Raw genomic sequence first — 22617 nt, forward strand, 5'->3', positions numbered from 1 at the left:
TGTAGCCTAATGATTGTACTTGTACAAGTGACACTTGCGAGGTACCCAAGACTGTAGTTGTAGAAATAAAATTGATTGGATATATGGAAGCTATGAGTGTGCTTACCAAATTTGTTGATGATGCCAGTCTACGACACTAGTGTCACTTTTACCATACCAGTGCATGTCTTAAAAACAGGAATGAATGCCTTGTTGGCTCTGATGCCATGTTTTGTCCCTTTAATTCTTTTTACAACAGTCATCAGAACTTTATGGTGCCTATTTTTGAAAATGTAGCTGTCTTATTTTTTTTCACCTATCTTGTTTTTTTTCACCCTATCGCACTTTTTTTGCAGTCTGCAGAGGATGTCATCCATAAAATTTACTTGCTGTGGCCTTTGTAAAAATTCCCGGAATTTACACCAAGTCTTACGCGCGTGCGCAATTGCATCATCCCTTTGGAGGGTAATAACATGGGAAGGGTTGACGGATCGTCGTGATTTTTGATCTCTAGATAACTTGGGGGATGCCTTCTATAATCAAGTTCTATCAATGCAAACCAGGGGCTAGTTTGCACAATTAATTATTCCGCAGCATTTCATAACAGGACAGTCAAACGTACATGTATTACATTTGTAACTGAAAAAAAGATATTTATAGATATTAAATATGCACATTGCTGCCTAGCTCCGCAATTTAGTACGTTATATACTTCCAATGTGTATAATGGACTATCGAGATAAAACAAATATTGACGACTTGATACATTGCATGGACCTTTCCACAAAGTAATATATATAGTTTTTTGTACAACCCCCTTTACGTATAATATACGACTCCTGCGGTAGAGATCATTATTGCCGACTTGTTGCTTGCAACAATGATGATGTAACATTCTTTGTTTCACAATGCAGTCCACTACATTGTGTATCCCATATGTCTAATGTACAGTCCCTATAAACAATCATATCAATGACTACAAGTTACTGTGAAAAACACTTAACCCTGCTCCACTTCGTACATAAACTTTACGTAACTTTGTCCAGCAATGTATTGTACCGGTAGTAACTGTTACGTGTATAGACCCTTTTAAAACGTATGATATACGCCCCTGTATACAATATCATCATTACCCTTATTCTTGGTCTACAGATTATCAAATCTTATGGGATACATGTACACCCCATCTTGTATAATGTACTATCCCTATAAACCATTTTCTTGTAGTCTTCGATACAAACGTCTGTCGCAACTATGACCTTGGGGGTCACTTCCTGTGGGGTCGGCAGCCCACGCTGGCATGACGTAATCACCTAAATATAGAACCGTTACACCATTACACCCAAATATAGCCACACTGGTTTACTGCCGGACCTATTTTCCAACTACAAACATCCCCGGCAAAACCGTCAAAAGCCACTAAACGAAAAAACGCCTCGTACGTTTCTTCTCCTTCTCAAGAACTACCCACATACCAAATATCAGAGCAATCTGTCCAGCCGTTCGCGAGCTTTTCTGTACACAGACACGCACCATACAACGGTTTGCAAACATACCTATAGCATTCTGCTAATTACCTCCTAATTTGCGTAACAATCATACAATTATGTACATCACTACGTAAGCTATCTGCATACCTACAGTCATTCCGATCCATCGACCCCTGCTTGCATTATTCCTTCTCAAAACCTAACACAAGAATGACTTTCACCGCCCCAGCAAAACCCCTAAGTGGCCAAAACTTACACACCTTACTATTCATTTACACAGCTACCTACCACGTAAAAATCATCACCAAAAAAAGTCCCGAAAAAAAATATCAAAACCGGAAGTTCTGCTGCAGTACAATAACACTCCGCTAGAACGCCCTGCCGTAACGCAATTCCTACCATTCCTTCCTCATGTCTTACCCTACCCACATACCAAATATCAAAACAATCCATCCATGCCTTCCCCAGATATCAGGCTGACAAACGTCCCTCTCACACACAAACAGCACTCAAAACAAACCCTTCGTTTCACGAAGGGAATTATCCGCACTGCTTACGCGCGCCACCTGGCGTTCAAAAATAAAACTGCATGACAATGTCTGCCACGTGCAGGTCGCTGGCCGCACTGCTTACGCGCGCCACCTAGTGTACAGAAATAGAGCTGCATGTTCAGGGCGTTTTGTTTTCCGCGAATCTGACACTTTTTCTTCATCTTTCTTTATTCAAGGCAAACAGTTGGACGAGTCGCCACTGGTCTTCAACATCGAACTGTTGGATATACTGGACTCACCCCCCGCTCCTGACGCATTTGCGGAGATCGATAAGGATGGCGATAAGCTGCTTTCTGTTGTGGAGGTAAGCCTTGTAGAAAGACACGGGAAGGAGGACGTTCTGTAATTAGAACGGCATAATCTATGGGCAGTTGTAAAAAAAATTCTTCTTTCGTTTGATAACCTTCGATGTACAGTGATAACGTTCCTTCTTTCTTAATACCATCGTGTTTAGATGTGTTTTCTTACATTTGAACCCTCGAAAATACTGGTTATAGTGATTTCACTGTTTTGTCATTGACGTGCTTTTCTTGCCTGTTTTACCTTGAAAAAAAGTATGCAAATTTCGGAACCATGTTGTCATGAAGTAATAGAGAAGGACATGTACAGTATGGTGAATAAGAGATGGTAGCAGGACACAGCTTGTAGAGGTGACCCGTCACCTGTTTTGTCTCACCCTCCATTTTGCAATGGGAAGTATAACAAACAATAAACAATCATTATTTTCCAACTATTCTTTGTTTATTTGCTTTTGGAGTTGGACAGACGAGGACAATGTGGCACTGCACTCAAGTTAGTAACTTATATTAACGGTACCACATACACAGTGCAGACAGGGCGTAAAGGAAGCATTTTCTTTTACCTCCCCGGCCGAAGTCAGATGCCCATTTTTACGTACTTACCTATTTTTTCACCTGGTGAAGTGAGGAAAGTCCACCTATTTTTTTTTCTTCTTATTTGTCCTTACCTATCGTCTTGGTTTTCTCCCTTAAAGGTTCAAGACTACGTGAAGACGCGCTCGTGGCGGACGGTCTTGAGATCCCCGACGGGAAGAACATGACTGAGGTATTGTGGGAAATCTTCCAGCACGAGGACCGAGATCGCGACGGCTTCATCTCCCACTCGGAGTTTTCCGGCCCGAAAACGCACGAAGAACTTTAACGACCATTCCCGAAGCGTCCCGAATCATGTTTCCCGACCGGCTTCACGGACTTTGACGAAAACTGCCGAACTGGTTTACGACTAGCGACGAGCGTCAGCGGAAACTGACGAGTTCGTTTGTGAATCGTTTCAGAGTCAGGCAGCAGCAAGCACCACGCTAGATCATCTTTATCCGCGGGGTAACCAATATCCGTTGTTTTTCGAGCCGACGGGTGAAGTTTTAAACTGCAATGTACTGAAAACAATGCAATTTGAAACCAGCGTCCGTCGACGTGATATCCCCAAATACCCAGTTTTTTAAAGCAACGGATATAGGTTACCCAACGGATAAAGGTGAATTGGCGTTAAATTTTAAGGATGACATCGTATTGAACTAAGACGCAAACATGTGCCTACTGACGGCATGTTTGATATTTTGCCATAGAACTCATATATAAAAAAACTATCATTTTCGGTATGTTGACCATTGCCGTAAGGAGACAAAGCTATTGTCCCTTTTTTTTTAAAATAAGGCGTCATTCGATGCTGACGGCATCTATACAATTTTCTTGCTCTTATAAAGTTTCACTAAGACTGTGTATTCGCTATGTTTGTATGAATAAGATCTTTTTGCAAAGTGAACAGTTTTCCGAAGTGTTCTACAAGTTTGTTTGTTTGTTTGTTTGTTTGTATGTATGTTTTATTGGGATCTCCACAAATCCTTCTACATGCCAGAGTCTACAGTTAGGCATGTGTATTGGGTGGAATACTATGCCAGAACTTGGTTTGTTGAAAGAAACCTTTTCCTTGTGAAATGCTGGCATTTTTGAGCTGGAAATTACAGGTAAGGGTTTTGGCTATTTCATTTTGTAAATAGAAAACAAGATTTAGTGATGTTTGGGGTGTCCTGGACAGTCTAGAAGATGCGTTTCCATGTCCTCCCAGAGAGGCCAAAAGTCACTAGAGTTCGTTCTGCTGAGTTCGTTCTGCTGCGGTGTTGACCTTTGAATGAATATGAATATGATAGACACTTTCTAGCCGGTAGAAGTCGGACTTCGCTGCCAATGTGAGTTTTCCACTGACTAAACCCCAGGTAGGCGACTTTTGACAGCCTTTGACTTATATGTTTTCTACGAAACTGCATTGGTGGGCCTACAAGTCCCCGTGTTTGTGCCAATGTGACATAGTTTTTCATGTGTGAGAAGTCGGTCTGTGTGTGCCTGCGATGCTAGCACGTTAGGATGCGGTCTGAATACCTATACTTCTGTCTCACTTAAGGTACACTAGAAATACAAGAACGTCAAACCAATGTGGCATCATGCATCGCCAGTTTATTCTTCACGAAGAAGTTTTTTTCCAACAAGAAGCAATGCCCTTAACAAGAAACACCTGTTCCAACATACCTTCCATTGTATTTTGGAGAATTTAATAAACAAATAAATAGATTAACTCTTGCACAACGTTGATGAATTATACTTTTCCTACGAAGTGCGATATTATTTTCTATAGTGGATGGCCATTTGGCTCACCATAGAGAACAAGAACATGCATGTTAAATTACATTTAACACTCAACCTTCCAATAAGAAAGGCGTTCTTAATTGTATTGAATTCCTGTTACGTTATATACATTATAAACAAATTTTCCATTGATACCCCTGTACCGCACTATTCACAGTCATTTGAATAGAGTAAATCACCATATGATTGCATTCTTTCAAATTTGGAAATGTCAACATTTTTTTTTCATATGTTCTTTCTGGTTGCCAAATACCATGACATTAATCATGCTCACATTTCCCACACAGACGAATATTAGTATTTACGTTACATAAAGCAGGTTTGCTGCATGAAGACAGTTTTTATGGGCATTTTTCAGTTGTCATTAGTAGAAGCTGGGATTTAAGTTTATAATCAGCGGATTTTTAAATGATTTGAAAAAAAAATCACAAGTTTGTATCAATGATATAAAATAGTATACTATTACTCTGTTTCTTGCAAACCAAATATCTTGTTTATATAAGGTACATGTTTTTGTAACATTTACATGTACAGCTTCATGACGACATCTCCGACTACCACAAATACACCCTTTACCTTACGTGCTTGTACAAAATTGACAGTGTTTTCTCTTTACTCTGACTATATGATACATACATACACATACATACTAATGCTTCTCTCGCTCTCATGGCAGGGAGGGAGCTCGTCTGTGCATGTATGTTTGTGCGTGTCTGTCTGTCTGTGAGTTTGTGTCTTTGCCAGTGTGTGTTCCCTCTGGAACGTTCGCAGCACGACTAATGCTTCTCTTAATGTTAAAAACCATCAAGAACCTAGCTCCATAGAGTATGATATCCATATACAAAAGCACTTGGACTTACTTGTCTCAATCATTTCACAATTTCCACCTTGCTGCTCACGAATAGTCACTAAGGGGTTTATTTGGCTGCATCCAAATATTCCGTGTTGTATCCAAATATTCCTATATATGTCTAGCATGCAAAGCAATCTACAAAGATTCCGAATCACAACAACTCACGTCACTGAAATACGGACAGAGAGAGGGGAAAAATAAATAATAGCGTGACATATCCAACACTAAAATGGCAGTGAATGGCATTCACAAGTCACCGAGTCACTGAAAGTTTAGCTAATAGTACTGGCTGCTGTCTGTATGTAGGGAAAGCTAAAGGCAAGGGGAGGCTAAAGGTATCGGTATGTTCTTCGAGACAACCGTCAGATCAAAGAGAGTCATAGGAATTGGTCATGCAACAACCGCGGGCTCAAGGGAGGGGGGCATTGTTTGGGCTCGTCTGTGTATGTATGTATGTGTGTGAGTGTCTGTCTATCTGTGAGTTTGTGTTTGTGCCAGTGTGTGTTTATTCTGGAACGCTCGCAGAACGACTCCCTTTAGCCTTGGTCTTCTGTAATCTCCAAGCAGATCAATGTGCTAAAACAGTGTCCACCTGGATACTGTTTTCCCACCGGTAGATCCATTTGGAGATTAGTTCTCCTCCACATCAGCCAAGGTTGTCATGGAAACGGCTCCACTGGCTGCTGCACCATTTTCCTCTGCAGTGGTTTGCTGGTTGTTGACAGTGGCGGTACCTTCTTTGTGAGCTTCAGCCAGAGGAGGGTGTGCCCTGGTCTCCTCCAAATCGGCGACATTTTCCATGGGTTTGACTGTTCCATCTTCACCTGCAGTCGTTTGCTGGTTGGACCTGCGGTAGTTTGCTGGTTGGTAACAGTGGCGGTTCCTCCGTTGTTCTGGTGAGCTTCAGGAAGAGAAGAGCATGCCGTGGTCTCCTCCACATCGGTGGCAGACCGTATGTCTGCAGTAGGGTCGGCTCCACCTACCACTGCCCCGGCTTCACTTGCGGCGGTCTGCTGGCTGCTTGCAGATGCGGTTCCTCCAGGTCTGTCCTGTTGAGGCTCATCGCAATGAGCGCGTGCATTGTTCTCCCTTACAACTGCAACAGTTGCCATGGGGATTTCCTCAGTAGAGCCGGTTCCATCTTCCTTTACCTCTGTCTCACCTGCGGTGTTCTCATCGACGTGCACAGCAGCTAAAGTTGCCATGGGGATTTCCTCAGTAGAGCCGGCTCCACCTGCCTTTCACCCCCGATGCTCTGCCGCCTGCCAGCGGAGACGGTTCGACCTCCGATGACCCGCCGGGCCCTGGCTGTGGAGGTTCGTCCTTTCCCTGGCTGAAGTCGCGTCTTGTTCTCCTCGACATCAGTGGGAGTTGTCATGGCTACGTCTGTAGCTGAGTCGGTTCTAGCAGCTGTCATCTTAGTGCTCCCTTTGATGGTCGACCGGCTGGTACCAGTGGTGGTGGTTCGTCCACTGTCCTGATCTGGTTCGGCCAGACCCAAGCGTGCTCTGATCGCAGACCTCCATTTCTTCAACATCTTTGACGTTATTGTCAGTATCATGGCCAGTAGAAGGCCCTGAGAAGCGTTCAGCACGATGAAGAAGTACTCGACAGCTCTGCTGTTGACGTAAGGATAGATGAAGCCGAGAAGCCAAGTGAACCCCATCAGATAGGAGAACCGCACGTAGACCCAGGCCTTGGTACTGTTTGAGCGCGTCAGTGCAGCGTCTGCTATCTTAAACGACTTCCGTATGGCCAGCAAGACAAAAGTGACCAAGACGGCATTAACCAGAAAGGCACAGAGGACAGGAACTCCGAAAGCCACCAGACTGGCAGTCGGATTGCCGATCCAACAGTTCTCTCCGTACCCCACCCTGACAGAACTGCCGAACTCCACGATCACTGTCAGTACTACTACAGGCACCGGCATCAGACAGGTATACAAGCGGTACTGGTACAGTTGGACTCTTTCTAAACCGTCACCAAACGTAAGAAAGAGATCAATAGCAAGCGCGTTCATGGATGTGAAGATGGTCAGCAGGAGGTAGTGCAGAAGTATGGCGAACACTGTACAGCCCACTCCGAGAGGGACCCACACACGAACCACAAACATGGCTTCAGCAAATGCCGTGCATGCCATCATCTGAACCTTCAGCTTTTCCGCGACTCTTTCCCACTGGCCAGACCGGACAGAGTAGACCGCGCAGACAACCACGGCTACGGCAGACACTGTGACAAGCCCCAGGGTTAACCAGCCCTGGTATGGGTCCCTGCTGGTAGTCGTGAAGTGCGGCAGTATGCACTCCCCGCAGATCGAAGCTGTTGTGTTCAGAATGGCCACCTGCTCAGGTGGGCAGGACACGTTAGAACTCAGCAGGTGGACGCTGCCATTGGGAAGGACACGGAACTCTTCAGCTGTGAACGTCAAAGCGGGTTCGCTGCAGTTTTGTGCGGGGATAGTTTTGTTTGATGAGCCGTGAGTTCTACGGGAGGACGAGAGGAGCCTGCATGTGTCTGTGAAGGGATCATATACAGTACCGGCGGGGCACTGATTGGGACTGTTTCCACCACCCCCATAGGCATTAAAGTTGAACAGGTTAGTTAGTGAGAATCTGTCTGGACAGTGTGAGTGTTTGCAGTCGATACTCTGACCGCTGTCGCTATCCCGAGTGTTATTACACCATAAGTGTGTGGTTGCCGTTAGAGAGAGTCCTTCGCAAAGAGCACAGTGGATATTTCTGTAAATCTTATGTCCGATGCCTATTGGATAACTATAGGACCTACAGGCAGTAATGTTACAAGTCTCGTGGGAAATATCAGACTGGACACATCGTCTATCATATGAGTCTCCTGAAGGGATGAACATTACTTTGTTCGTTCCAGTGCAATCTTCCGAACTATCAGTGATGCTATTGTAGGCCTGTGAACCTACATGGGTGTGTGAGGACAGATTAAGCAGTCCTGAACACTCCACTTCGGAATCCCATAAGGTTACGTCTGTTAAAGACGCGTTGTTACACATTGCACAGAATATGTTTCTGTAGGGGGCTCCATTCACAAGTAATCCAGACCCCACAAGCGTAGAAGTATGTACCACGGGCATCCGGTAAACCAGATCACCCGGGTTGAAGGGATCCGCCTGTTTCACGCACTGATCCCTGGTGACGTCATCCGTCCAGTCGTCAGGGCAGTCGCCAACCATCCAATAGGACCTCCTAACGGTCAGAGAATTCACAAATCCGGACACACAGCTCCACTTCAGCTGGTGGTAGTCAGGGGGCGCTGCAGCAAAGCTGTCTTCTCTGTAGCGGGTGTAATGAAGTCAACAGTTACTGAGTTAGTCACGCTACGAAAAACTACAATTCTGTAAAGTTATTCATCTTCTTGAAGAAATACCATGTGTGTTTTCATATGTTTTGCAAAGGGATATCAACACGAGGTCAGGATTCTCTGTCACCATGGAAACCATTCAGAGCCATGTTTGGCTCTATCACCATGGTAACCAGCAACTCTGACATGCTTTATTGTTAGTATATGCATGTCTTCATAAAGAGATGCGTGCTGGTCATTCAGGCCGACCACTAGTAATAAACGAGTGCTGGAAGCCTGTCAGGAAAATTGAGGTCTACTTACTCGTAGTCCTGACAACAGTCACCGAAAAAGCTGCAGTCGTTGTCACAATAACACAGTCTACCTTTGCCGAAAGGAAACTCACCACAGGTATAGGCTTCTTTGCAGCCCTGGCCGATAAAATCCAGTGACAGAGGATCTGGGAAAACAAATGAGCGAATAAATGGCTGTCGGTACAGAACAACTTGACTGTTTTTTTAACCTTACGTTTCAGATGATTGTTGATGCATACTTTGCAGTTAAGTCAAGATATCTTTCTACACCACTGGGTATGGTACAACTTATAACCGAGTTCATCACAAGGAAAATCTTCCACGAGGAAAAAGCTCTTCTACGATCTTTCTAGTCTGGTATACAAACCTTTTAAAGCTACTGAGTCTTTCTTCTTCTTACACATACAGAGTATTACGGGACAAGGCGCCTATAATAGGTTAGGCTACCAGGCTAGATCATTCGACGAAAGAGACGAATTCTGTTTGGGTCGTTCTTTCGGATCACGAAGTTTGGGCATTCAAGATGTATTTTTACATATCTGTAAGTAAAATTTGAGTACCGAGAATAAATCATAACTTTAGATTTACTAACCAGCACATTCCATCACATTGCAGTAGTCCCAACTTTGGGTCCCGTCCGTGGTGTAGCACCAGGGCCGCTGCTTGTTGTCAGGGTTACGACAGAAGTTCTCCTCCAGGCCTGCATCAGGATGAGCCTGTGGTGTGTGGGGATGACTGTGGGGGGACTGGGAGTCCCATCTCTGACACACCCGGTCTCCTGCCCTGTACAGACATACGGTATGGTGTTAAATGTGTTAAGAGCCTGTGGTGTGTGGGGATGGCTATGGGGGGACTGGGAGTCCCATCTCTGACACACCCGGTCTCCTGCCCTGTACAGATATATGGTATATAAACGTGTAAAGAGCCTGTGGTGTGTGGGGATGGCTGTGGGGGGACTGGGAGTCCCATCTCTGACGCACTCGGTCTCCTGCCCTGTACAGATATACGGTATTTAAACGTGTAAAGAGCCTGTGGTGTGTCGTGTGGGGATGGCTGTGGGGGGACTGGGAGTCCCATCTCTGACACACTCGGTCTCCTGCCCTGTACAGATATACGGTATATAAACGTGTAAAGAGACTGTAGTGTGTGGGGGACTGGGAGTCCCATCTCTGACACACCGTGGGGATGGCTGGAAATGAATGAATGAATGTACATTTGTCGTTCTTCTTCTATTCTCAGTACTTTGTAGGTTACTAAGCTTTCCAGCTAACCCCACCTGTTAATCTGTCCCGCATAGCTCCTCCCCCTATCCGCTCACCTGTTAATCTGTCCCGCATAGCTCCTCCCCATGTCCGCTCACCTGTTAATCTGTCCCGCATAGCTCCTCCCCCTATCCGCTCACCTGTTAATCTGTCCCGCATAGCTCCTCCCCCTATCCGCTCACCTGTTAATCTGTCCCGCATAGCTCCTCCCCCTATCCGCTCACCTGTTAATCTGTCCCGCATAGCTCCTCCCCCTATCCGCTCACCTGTTGATCTGTCCCGCATAGCTCCTCCCCCTATCCGCTCACCTGTTAATCTGTCCCGCATAGCTCCTCCCCCTATCCGCTCACCTGTTAATCTGTCCTGCATAGCTCCTCCCCCTATCCGCTCACCTGTTGATCTGTCCCGCATAGCTCCTCCCCCTATCCGCTGCGTAGAAGCACCGAGTCGGTGGAGCTGAAACAGAAAACCACGTCAGGGCAGAAGATACAAAAACCGGATAAGATATTTTGACCATTAAGAAATGTCCCCACAATCCATCCATCCCTAGGATGAACCAAAAGTCTTCAACTTTGGACAAATTTAGGGGGAACAATAAGTCTTCAAAATTAAGGATCATAAATGACAAAAAAACGCCTATCTTAGGAGCAGCTAGCTTCGTCAACGTGGAGAGTAGACTATAGATGTAGCGATAGAGCCTTAGAGTTACAATGAGTTTAACAATGTGTCAAAAATTTAGATAAATGTTGATACATATCATCATTCAAGCTTGTGTTTGTAGGAGCATGATCTTTAAACAGCGCACAAAAGTTGAAGTTACCGTCACAGGCGAAGACCTCCTCGCAGTACATCCACCTGATGAGCGGGTTGTTTGTGTAGCACCACGGCCTGTCCTTCCCGTCCGGGTTCCGGCAGTAGTTCCGCTCCAGCCCTGCCCGTGGGTGGGCCTGGGGAGTGTGGTTATGGGGGTGGGGGTACTGAGATGTCCAGAACTGACAGGTGTCGCTCCGGTTTGCAATCCCCCTGTAGCTCGCCCCTCTGTCATGTAGATAGTAACAGTCTGCGGACATAAAACGTTACATCGTAAACGTTGTGCACGAAAGGACTCTACATTCCTAACAGCAGGCACAGAAATTCTGGACGTGGTCGATTGTGGTAAACTTTAACTCACAACTATAGCCCTACACATGAGACAGCTAAACTAAGTAAAAGTACCAGCCTATAGCTTGATGGAAACATGAGATGAATAAGATTATTGCAAGCAACTGACGATTTTATGTTTAGCTCCTAAATATTCTGCAGGAACTTATCCTTGTATCGTTAGAGGCCACTGTGAATAATTCATGATCAGTTCTGTGTACAATTTGAAGAGGTTGTCAGTAAATACTGTGTGTGCAGAACTCACCACAGTTCCTCTCGTCACTGTTGTCCCCACAGTCGTCTCTACCGTTACAGCGAGTAGCCGGGTGGAACAGGGCGCCATTGTCACAGGCAGAGGCACCTGAGGGGCAGAAAATATCCGCCATCACAGTCCAATACAGAAACCCAAAACGCCTGAGAGGCTCTTAGAGTCTTGTTTTGTTGTAAATTTGTAGTAAATAAAAAGAATCAGCTTTGCAGTGGGAGTAAATACTTACCTTCTCCGCTGCTGCAGTCCACCCTGCCCTGCCGCTCGCCTGTAGCAAACAGAAGTAGAAACATCAAACCTGCATGGCCGTGAATATTATACTGTTTGCCCATCTTTTATGTTGAAAGATAAACAAGTTAGTGGATATAAAGACAGGGCAATAATTTTGTACAAGCATGAAAACAGATACAAAGCACATTTTAAACAACAGATATAACCGCGCATTCAGCCATCTTTGTCTCATTTGCAACAGCTGCAGTAGGTTTGTAGCAAGAGCAAACATGTTACCAATGAAGGCATTGGGGTGGTAATATAAAATTTCTACCAAGTCATAAAAGCTAGCATCGTAATTTGGAAAGTCGATCATAGAAAGACTACCTGGCAATTTCAAAGGTCCAACTCAAGAAAATCAGAGTTTTATTCATTAAACAACAGATTTACAGGTAAGGAGAAAAGGAGGAAAGAAAAGGAGACATGTTAGTTCTGTGTGTCCATACTCACAGCAGTTCTGCTCGTCTGTGTTGTCTCCACAGTCGTCATTTCCGTCACACACGAGTGCCTTACTGATGGTGGCTCCGTTCGGACACATCTCATCGTCTAGAGTAAAGAAGACAGAAAGTCGTCGGAAAAGTGTAAAAATATGCACTCAAGTTCATGCGCGTAGAATGCAGCTGGTAGACAAAAGATGAAGACACATCTCACAACATGTAATGCACAGAACTGGCCTGTGCTAAAGTTTGTTCATTTCTAGACTCTTCTGTTACAACTTTTGTCTGTTTGGTTCGTGCCTTACCGCAGTTTTCTTCATCGCTTCCGTCGTCACAGTCCACTATCCCGTCACAGATCACCTCGTGCACGTCACAGTCCCCGTCCGTACAGACCGTCCTGTCCAGCCCGGAACAAGCTGGGCGAACAGAAGGAGATACAGGGTCTGTTTTAATCACAGGAATGTTACGTTTTGGGCCGCTCCAAGCTGTCGATGGACCTTCATGATATTCGGTAGGTGGTTTGCAATCGAGGAGACTAAGGTCAAGTTCGATAACGTGTACCGTATCTTCTACCATTAAAACTGCTATGTATTTTTGTTTGTTCGTTTGTTTGTTCGTTTGTTTGTTCGTTCGTTTGTTTGTTCGTTTGTTTGTTCGTTTGTTTGTTCGTTTGTTTGTTTGTTTGTAAACAACATAACTTATGAAGCCATAGGTGCATCTTCATATTTGGTAGGTGGGTTGATGTGAAAACAAAGGTCAAGTTAGATAATGGGCCTTCTAGCGCCTTTCTGTGGTACTGCAGCAGAATTTCTGTGTTTCAGATCTTGTAAGAAGCTACGATTGCTGCAGACGACGTTTTGGAATTCCAACCAATGTTTGTAAATGGGTACCTACACTACTAAATATAGATTTGCCTCATTAAAGATTGATTACTGTCGCTGTGAGAATGCCTGTAAAGGCAGGGTATATGTTTTGGTATCTCGTTTGTTTTCAATTTCTCCTGGACCGGCTGATATAGCTGAGAACATATTAGACCAAAATTGCAAAATACTGGTTATATCACATGATTTAAAATAAAGCAGAATTGCTTTTCTATATACTACAAATATGTCCATTAACTTTCCAAAGTAAGAACACAAGACTATTTTTATATTGTAAACATGTGGTATGCATTATGGTTTCCACATATCATCCTTCGTGAAATCTTTTGACAGTGACGATTTGATTAAGAAGCATTTATGGGATTCTCTATGATCTGCTATCATTACCCTGTTGCTATATATAGACATGCCATTCACAAACTTTACCACATTCACGGACGAGAAAATGACAGAACCGACAAATTATTGAAAAAGTTGGGCCTTTGTCTTTCTCAGCTTTTAAAAACGAAACCCAACCTGTCTAGATGTAGCCAACACCAGCATTCGAGTAGTCTCCTTTTTACAATAATGTTTACCACTGTTCATTGTCACATGTATGTCTTCTATGCATATGTTTCTACCATGTACCTCTGGGCATGAACTTGAAAATAAACTTTCATTTCAGTACATAAGTAATAGTGAGTACTTACCCTGGAGAAACTCTATCTCGCTGATTTCCCTCCGCCCTCCATCCAGAAACTGCAGGCGCCAAGTCTGTGCTGTGGCGAGGAGTCCGGTCAGGTCAACTCCGTTCAGACTTATTTTGTCCACCCTTTTATACGGATGGCTGACGTGCGCCACTTCAGTATAGCGTCTTCCCGTCCATCTCCTGACCGTGACGTCCATGTCTCCGCTCTCCTCCTCACCCTGGTACCACATCCGGATCCGCGACAGCGTCATGGACGTCTGCAGGTCAAACGTCAGCTGCCAGGTGGCCTCATCATCTCCACGTCTCCAAGTCGTCTTGAAGTTGGAGTCCAAGACGTACCCGGCGACATGTCGGACTCCGTCGTCGCCCTTCCATTGGTCCGGTGTCACCCATGTCGGGTCGGTCTCCACCCAGCCGCCTGTCGGTAATAGAAGCCTTTCATTAATGTTTTACGGAGGTGTGTATAAAGGCGGTTTTACACAGCGGGAAATGTCTGTATCACGGAGGCATGTATAAAGGCGGTTTTACACAGCGGGAAATGTCTGTATCACGGAGGCATGTATAAAGGCGGTTTTACACAGCGGGAAATGTCTGTATCACGGAGGCATGTATAAAGGCGGTTTTACACAGCGGGAAATGTCTGTATCACGGAGGCATGTATAAAGGCGGTTTTACACAGCGGGAAATGTCTGTATCACGGAGGCATGTATAAAGGCGGTTTTACACAGCGGGAAATGTCTGTATCACGGAGGCATGTATAAAGGCGGTTTTACACAGCGGGAAATGTCTGTATCACGGAGGCATGTATAAAGGCGGTTTTACACAGCGGGAAATGTCTGTATCACGGAGGCATGTATGAAGCCGGCTTTACATAGCTTAGAAATGTCTGTATCACGGAGGCATGTATAAAGGCGGTTTTACACAGCGGGAAATGTCTGTATCACGGAGGCATGTATAAAGGCGGTTTTACACAGCGGGAAATGTCTGTATCACGGAGGCATGTATAAAGCCGGCTTTACATAGCTTAGAAATGTCTGTATCACGGAGGCATGTATAAAGCCGGCTTTACATAGCGGGAAATGTCTGTATCACGGAGGTATGTATAAAGCCGGCTTTACATAGCTTAGAAATGTCTGTATCACGGAGGCATGTATAAAGCCGGCTTTACATAGCGGGAAATGTCTGTATCACGGAGGTATGTATAAAGCCGGCTTTACATAGCTTAGAAATGTCTGTATCACGGAGGTATGTATAAAGCCGGCTTTACATAGCGGGAAATGTCTGTATCACGGAGGCATGTATAAAGCCGGCTTTACATAGCGGGAAATGTCTGTATCACGGAGGTATGTATAAAGCCGGCTTTACATAGCTTAGAAATGTCTGTATCACGGAGGCATGTATAAAGCCGGCTTTACATAGCGGGAAATGTCTGTATCACGGAGGTATGTATAAAGCCGGCTTTACATAGCTTAGAAATGTCTGTATCACTGTGCGGTATTTACAGATTGGTCTATTGAGTCCCGTGCAAAGTAACGAAGATTTTAAGGCCTAAGATAAGCTAAAAACTCTGGCAATTTTACAGTTCTGCGACCTTTCCCCCACATTTACCGAGGGTGTGACGCCAGCGTGACAAGGAGCAGATTAATTTTGGTCTGAGAAGGGACTAACGAAGTTGCTAAATTCATGAGGTGAAGTTATTCTTGAAGTGAAGTTGTTCTTACTGAAGTTGTTCTTGAAGTGAATTCAAGTCTGTGGTTTGGGTGACAGAGGAAGAGTGCCACCCGACATAAGTCAATTCCAGTCCGAGAAGAGAACTTAGGAATAAGTCTTCCTGTTGATCTTGCTTACCATCCTATCTTAAAGCCCGTCCCCGACTTACAGAGCTGCTGATTTGTAAGAAAACTTCTGTTTATTTACGGATCATAATGACCCCCCCCCCCCCATCGCCTAGTGAAAAATAGATTTGATATATGTTATTGAGATGCTGTGGAAAGTCTTGAGACAAGTTGCTCACCCGTAAGCGCGAGTGCACCTGACAGCCAGCGGCACAGAACCCACAGCAGCACCAGCGAGGCCATGTTGGGGCACAGGTTCCCGATTCTGCTGCAAGTTGTCTGGCTTCTGTTTTACAGCTAACCGCACCGCCACTAATGAAGACTGCAATGTTCAGTTCCGTCGTGCAGAATAGACTATAGCGTGCACAGCCGAATGTTGTCATTAACTGGCTATAATAGTAACCTCCATAGCAGGCTCCATAGTGGCGTTTTACAGTTGCTGATAAAGCGCGTTCTGATGATTGGCGATTGGATTTCACAGGTGGGTTTAGCCGAGACTAGGTGGGCGGAATTCTCATTGCAGATTCAGGTATCACGTGGTCACCGCAGGGTGTCTGTGCCATCAAATATTCGTTGTTGTTTTTTCTGGTAAAAAAGTGTTCAAGGCCTCGTATTTGTGTGACGGCTTGGCCAGCTAAACTATAAAAATTCCAGCAGCATCCCCAAACCCAAAATGTAAAACCAGACATTACCTCTGGGAACTGGACAACCCGAAACCCACCTGGTGCAAAAAATAACCATTCCCAAAATATCCCGTGCAAAAATGGACCATTCCAGAGCTACCCGTGCCCCAATCCATCTGCATGTTTGAACCTTAATTCATGAGAAGCTCAAATCGGCCTGCAGGCCGCTTTTCATGTCACCGTTGGAATCAGTATTAAATGAAAAGGAATGGGGGTGTCCGCTTTCATGACTTCCTGGAAACCTTCATGACTTCCTGGAAACTTTGCGCACTAATCAGCTGGGACAGGCATGAAACTGTCAACAACTCTGATGACCTATAACCCCGATAACATGTTGAAGATAACCAATGGCAGTCGTACACGTCACATGACGCATCTACCCATCTGCCGCGCTGATTCAGTCGAACGATTTCGGTGGTAGAACTTTCATCCACGCTTTGCCAGAACTCGGCTTGACAAGTATTTGCGGCAAGAGTTTCAACTATGAGGATGCTATAGATTGAGCCACAGGGACATTTTTATGGGGAATAGAGCTGGTCAGACATTTACTCACGGGGTTGTTGCACAGAGTATTCACGAAATGGCGAAGTAAAATTAGTACTAAACTGATTGATGCGTTAAGATTGTATTTTCCTTGACCTTTGATAGAGATAGACCAAGCTCCGCCCCCTCGTAGATTTAGGCTTGTCCTGTCTTGTGCACGCACACCTGTTCAGGCGATTCGGTACCAGTCAGTTCTCGAGGAATCTAAGCTGCGCCCCTCGTAAACCAAGGCGTGCCCTGCCCTGTACACGCAGCCCAACACTGTGCCAGGTACATGTAGGTCCGGTGCACCGGATAACAGCAACGTTTCCTCCCGAAAAGTCGATCATGGCGGTCGGCTTGCTTCTGTTCGTCTGCCTGCTGTCCATCGACCATGCCTCTTCTCAGGTTGCCGGCACGGGTGAAGGGTGTTCCTGTGTGAGTGACGGACGATGTATCACATCGGAGTGGGAATGTGACGGGTGGGATGATTGCGAAGACGGTTCCGACGAGCAGGACTGCTGGAGCGTAGAGTGCCCCTACTCCGACGACTTCAGGTTTTTATTTTATTTTATTTTTTTTATTGTATTTTCAATAAGTTACACACAGAACAAAGAAGAGCCTCCCTTTTAATAGAAAGCTATATGTCTAACAGCCAAATTGTATACATTGTTACAGATCACCCCATATAAATATTATTATGTCATTATTCTCGTTATTCATTTTAGCTATCAAAGCATTACTTAGTATAATTTTATCATCACATTGTAACACATTATGCAGAAAAGAAATCAAACCCTGTATGCAGAAAAGAATTCAAACCCAATAGCATTTATTTTAGATTAGAAGTATCACTAGTTGATGACTCCTATTTTACTTAATGTTCACTTTGTTATTGTATCATTATCATCGTACTTTCATACATGTATTTTTGCAATTAGCCTTCGGGCATGAGTTTGCAATAAAGATATCACATTATATCATAAGACCATATTAACATAATATTAAATCAGTGTATCCAGATAATATCATTTCATACATGGCACCTTTACATATAAGTATCATAACATGACTTCAGGTGTGTGAGTAGTGGAGCCTGTATTGATCCAAATTGGCGATGTGATGGGCAGGAGGATTGCGAAGACGGTTCAGATGAGCTCTGCTCGGGCGAAGACTGCCCCTACTCCGACGACTTCAAGTGTGCTAGTAGTGGAAGGTGCATCAATGGAGACTGGCAATGTGACGGGTATGAAGATTGCGAAGACGGCTCAGACGAAAATGACTGCTTGAGTATAGAGTGTGCCGAAAGGACGTGTAACAGTAGTGACGCCTGTTTCACTATGTGGGAGCAATGTGACGGCGTTGATAACTGCCCAGACGGCACAGATGAGGAGGACTGCTGGAGTATGGAGTGTTACCAGTTCAGGTGTAACAGCAGCGGAGCCTGTGTCAGTCGTAGCCGACAATGTGACAGTGCTCAGGATTGTCCCGATGGCTCGGACGAGGCTGACTGCTGGGACAGAATCCAAGAGTGCCCATATAACCACAATATGCGATGTGTGAGCAGCGGAGCGTGTATTTGGTGGTGGAAGGAATGTGACGGCGTTGACGATTGTCCGGACGGCTCTGACGAGGCGGGCTGCAAGAGCGACAACTGTTCCCGTTCCGGCTATATTAGGTGTGAGAGTAGTAGAGAATGCGTCACTGCATCGCGTCAATGTGACGGGTATGAAGACTGTGACGACGGATCCGATGAGAAAGACTGTTGGAGCCAAGAGTGCCCTGGGCCCGACGATTTCAGATGTGAAAGTAGCGGAGCCTGTATTCCTGTACAGTGGCTATGTAACGATAATGAAGCCTGTCCAGACGGTTCAGATGAGAAGTATTGCATAGCCGACACCTGTCCCCTGCCCAGTGTCTTCTGTGCACCTGATGGTCCCTGCCTCCCGGACACGAGGCGCTGCGATGGGGTCGGGGACTGTCCCGACGGGTCGGATGAAAGTGGCTGCGGTAAGTTCACCAAATGTGTTGTTCTTCTCCGCTCGCTCATACTTAGTAGTAGGTCACTGTGTCCTGCTGCTGCAGTGGTCGTAAATAAAATATGTTGTGCTTTCGGATACCCACCCTACCTTTTTTGTTCGACCCCCAGCGCTAGTAAGGGGTATAGAATTTTCCATATGACAACTGAGAGAAAAAAATTCTGTAGAATAGTTTTCCAACATTTCTATCATAACGCAAACCAAGCCTGTGAAAGAATGGCCTGGATATTTAGGTTTGTGGTTTCACGGCAATTTTTGCTGGATTTTTCTTCTTTTCGCCCTCGCGAATTAGTTTTGGGGTCTCCAAAGGATGTCAACCATGAAATTAAGTCGGTGTGGTGCCAGTGTGTTTTGTATGAACAAGCTTTCTATGTTGTACAGTTTGCACCAGTATGTTATGTGTGAAAAAGCTTTCCGTATTGTACAGTTTGCACCAGTATGTTATGTGTGAAAAAGCTTTCTGTATAGTACAGTTTGCACCAGTATGTTATGTGTGAAAAAGCTTTATGTATTGTACAGTTTGCACCAGTATGTTATGTGTGAAAAAGCTTTATGTATTGTACAGTTTGCACCAGTATGTTATGTGTGAAAAAGCTTTATGTATTGTACAGTTTGCACCAGTATGTTATGTGTGAAAAAGCTTTATGTATTGTACAGTTTGCACCAGTATGTTATGTGTGAAAAAGCTTTATGTATTGTACAGTTTGCACCAGTATGTTATGTGTGAAAAAGCTTTATGTATTGTACAGTTTGCACCAGTATGTTATGTGTGAAAAAGCTTTATGTATTGTACAGTTTGCACCAGTATGTTATGTGTGAAAAAGCTTTATGTATTGTACAGTTTGCACCAGTATGTTATGTGTGAAAAAGCTTTCTGTATAGTACAGTTTGCACCAGTATGTTATGTGTGAAAAAGCTTTCTGTATTGTACAGTTTGCACCAGTATGTTATGTGTGAAAAGATTTCTGTATTGTACAGTTTGCACCAGTATGTTATGTGTGAAAAGCTTTATGTATAGTACAGTTTGCACCAGTATGTTATGTGTGAAAAAAGCCTTATGTATTGTACAGTTTGCACCAGTATGTTATGTGTGAAAAGCTTTCTGTATTGTACAGTTTGCACCAGTGTGGAGTTCCAGTGTGTAAATAGCAGCGGATGTGTGGCGACATCGGGAGTGTGCGACGGAGTCCCCGACTGTGACGACGCGTCGGACGAGCTGGAGTGTCGTGAGTCCATAAACATTCCTGGGATCGTTACTATTCGTGACTTGTGGTGTTTTCAAATTGTAGAAGACTAAGAAATTTTTGAAGCAAGGTTGAAAATCACTGATATTTCTTGGATTAAAGCATGAAGTTGATAATACGTAAAACAAAATAATCCCTTTGGTAAACGTTCCCATTCACAAACCCTGGGTGAAGTATAAAGCTAATTTCATATTAATGATGTAAAAATGTCTAACGATAGCATATGGCAGGCACCGAGTTATTCTAGTTGTGGAACAGTCATTGATCTTACCTTTGTATGATGTGCATGTATTTTATTATTATCTATATGATGTACTGTCAAACCTGTATTAGCGGCCCCCTTTGCATAGCAGCCACCTGGCCATAGTGGCCACTTTTTGTCGGTCCCTTGGATTCGTAATGATTAAGAAATAGGCTTAGCGGCCACCTGTCCAACGCGGCCACGGCCATACGATTTCCGGTCCCATTGATACAAAAACACTGCCTATTGCAACCATACTGCAGCCTTATGTCACCCTGCACCGAGTTTGAAATTGTACTTTGCGAGGATTTGGAGTTCCTGACATGGTCATTTTGGCAGTAGAAAAAAGTATGTATTCCTTGAGCATTAAAGTGCAAGACTTTGTCGGTAAATTAACCGATCGAGACAATGTTACTTGGTGAGAAAGATTAGTAGGAACTGAAATCATGTGTAGCTTGCTCATGGTCAATTGATCAACATTTTCTCTATAGTGGCCACCTGTCTATAGTGGCCATATTTCTCCAGTCCCTTGAGTGGCCGCTATAGACAGGTTTGACTGTACATGCTTTGTTGTTGATAAAGGTATAAAAAAAATAAAATAAAAAAAGAGGTATCGTGGTGCACCAACGACAGAGACTCTCTCAGTAACCAACTTTCAGGACATTCAAAATGTGTGCTTCATATATTGAATATATTTGCAGTGGTGCCGGTGTTGATTGAGAAAAGCATTTTCATTGATTCATTCGCCAATTTAATGATTGTGCATGATAACATCTAAATCTGTTAGATGTCATCATTTTCTAATCTGAAAATCCATCTGTTAATCCATCCGAGCCCCCTGTAGTAGCCACATTTTTTTCTTTTTAATCATATTATCTTAATTCATTCCATTATTTGATTATCCTTATTGCACATTTTCTAAGTATTATGCTGATTTATTATTTATTGTTAAGTCAAACCATTAATTACTTGGTTATCCTTATTGCATCATTATCATTTTCTACATATTACGTAACTTTATCATTCATTGTTAATTCATACCATTAATTACTTGTTTATCCTTATTGTCTTATTATTATTCTATGTATTACTTTACTTTATTATTATATATCATAATCAATTTTGTTTAGTTTAAAGGAGGAGGGCTAAGTATAAGCTTCACAAGCTTTTTCCCTCCCCCTGCACCTGTTTTATCCATTGTTTTCGTTTTGTGTTTTAATGTAATACTTGTGTGCGAATAAATAAATAAACAAACAAACAATCTGCATTCCCGTCTACATATCTTCAGAGTCGTGTGCGGAGAAGGGCCAGTGGCAGTGTAATAATGGTGAGTGCATCAGTAACGCCTCGGTGTGTGACGGGGACAAGGACTGTGCTTCTGGGGAGGACGAAGAGAGCTGCCACGGTAGGTTCTAATGTGCATGTATATTGTCTGTTCATGGTTAGTTTGCAGTACTTCATATGTTCACAACCTTCCGCGAGTTTTGCACGCGATGCCTTAACCATTCTGCTGAGCCTGCAGCGCCAGCATTGGTCGCGTCAGCCGCTAGAGCCGCGCCAGCATTGGTCGCGTCAGCCGCTAGAGGCGCGTCAGCATTGGTCGCGTCAGCCACAAGAGACGTGCCAGCATTGGTCGCGTCAGCCGCTAGAGTTAAGATGATCAACTTTGTCTCGAAAACGCAACTTTGTTTCCCTCGATGCTGACCTACTGACTTGGTTACCTCCAGTCCCGTGCAGCGGTCTGCAGTTGGAGTGTGACGGGAGATGCCTGCCGAAGTACCGCGCCTGTGACGGGCTGGGGGACTGCTCGGACGGGCAGGATGAGATCAACTGTACAGCCGGAGGTGGGGCAGTTCACATGTACGCTATTGGGCAGTCTCTTTATACCCCCCTCACATTAGGCGCGATTCGATCGGACGACGAGTCTGCAAACTCTAAGTTCCGAGGCGGC

General features: G+C 44.4%; 3 protein-coding genes and 1 long non-coding RNA gene across 4 annotated transcripts in view; 2 read left to right on the forward strand and 2 right to left on the reverse strand.

Annotated features, from left to right (window-relative positions):
* The first annotated feature begins 2013 nt into the window (after positions 1 to 2013).
* Positions 2014 to 3613, forward strand: LOC118421522. Its single transcript, XR_004831844.1, has 2 exons — positions 2014 to 2324; positions 3015 to 3613. It is a non-coding gene; the product is annotated as an uncharacterized LOC118421522 (long non-coding RNA).
* Positions 3614 to 6725: 3112 nt separating this feature from the next.
* On the reverse strand, positions 6726 to 9303 carry LOC118426990. Its single transcript, XM_035836656.1, has 2 exons — positions 9249 to 9303; positions 6726 to 8835 (listed from the first exon to the last, which is right to left on the reverse strand). The coding sequence occupies exon 2, from the start codon at positions 8733 to 8735 to the stop codon at positions 6726 to 6728; it is 2010 nt and encodes a 669-aa protein (XP_035692549.1). The 5' UTR covers positions 8736 to 8835; positions 9249 to 9303.
* LOC118427092 (plasminogen-like) lies at positions 8986 to 13109 on the reverse strand. Its single transcript, XM_035836766.1, has 8 exons — positions 12839 to 13109; positions 12547 to 12642; positions 12056 to 12094; positions 11824 to 11919; positions 11239 to 11478; positions 10811 to 10874; positions 9749 to 10046; positions 8986 to 9302 (listed from the first exon to the last, which is right to left on the reverse strand). Exons 1-7 carry the CDS (start codon positions 13107 to 13109, stop codon positions 9761 to 9763), a joined length of 1092 nt encoding a protein of 363 aa, XP_035692659.1. The 3' UTR covers positions 8986 to 9302; positions 9749 to 9760.
* Positions 13110 to 15008: 1899 nt separating this feature from the next.
* The window catches only part of LOC118422184 (prolow-density lipoprotein receptor-related protein 1-like), a 23508-nt gene continuing 15899 nt past the window's right edge, over positions 15009 to 22617 (forward strand). The window contains exons 1-5 of the mRNA XM_035829703.1: positions 15009 to 17699; positions 18221 to 19152; positions 20297 to 20407; positions 21955 to 22071; positions 22394 to 22510. Of these exons, the coding sequence (XP_035685596.1) occupies positions 17491 to 17699; positions 18221 to 19152; positions 20297 to 20407; positions 21955 to 22071; positions 22394 to 22510 (1486 nt within the window). The 5' untranslated portion in view covers positions 15009 to 17490. The remainder of the gene's footprint in view (positions 17700 to 18220; positions 19153 to 20296; positions 20408 to 21954; positions 22072 to 22393; positions 22511 to 22617) is intronic.

Source organism: Branchiostoma floridae, chromosome 1, assembly GCF_000003815.2.
Source record: "Branchiostoma floridae strain S238N-H82 chromosome 1, Bfl_VNyyK, whole genome shotgun sequence".
Classification (NCBI taxonomy): Eukaryota; Metazoa; Chordata; class Leptocardii; order Amphioxiformes; family Branchiostomatidae; genus Branchiostoma; species Branchiostoma floridae.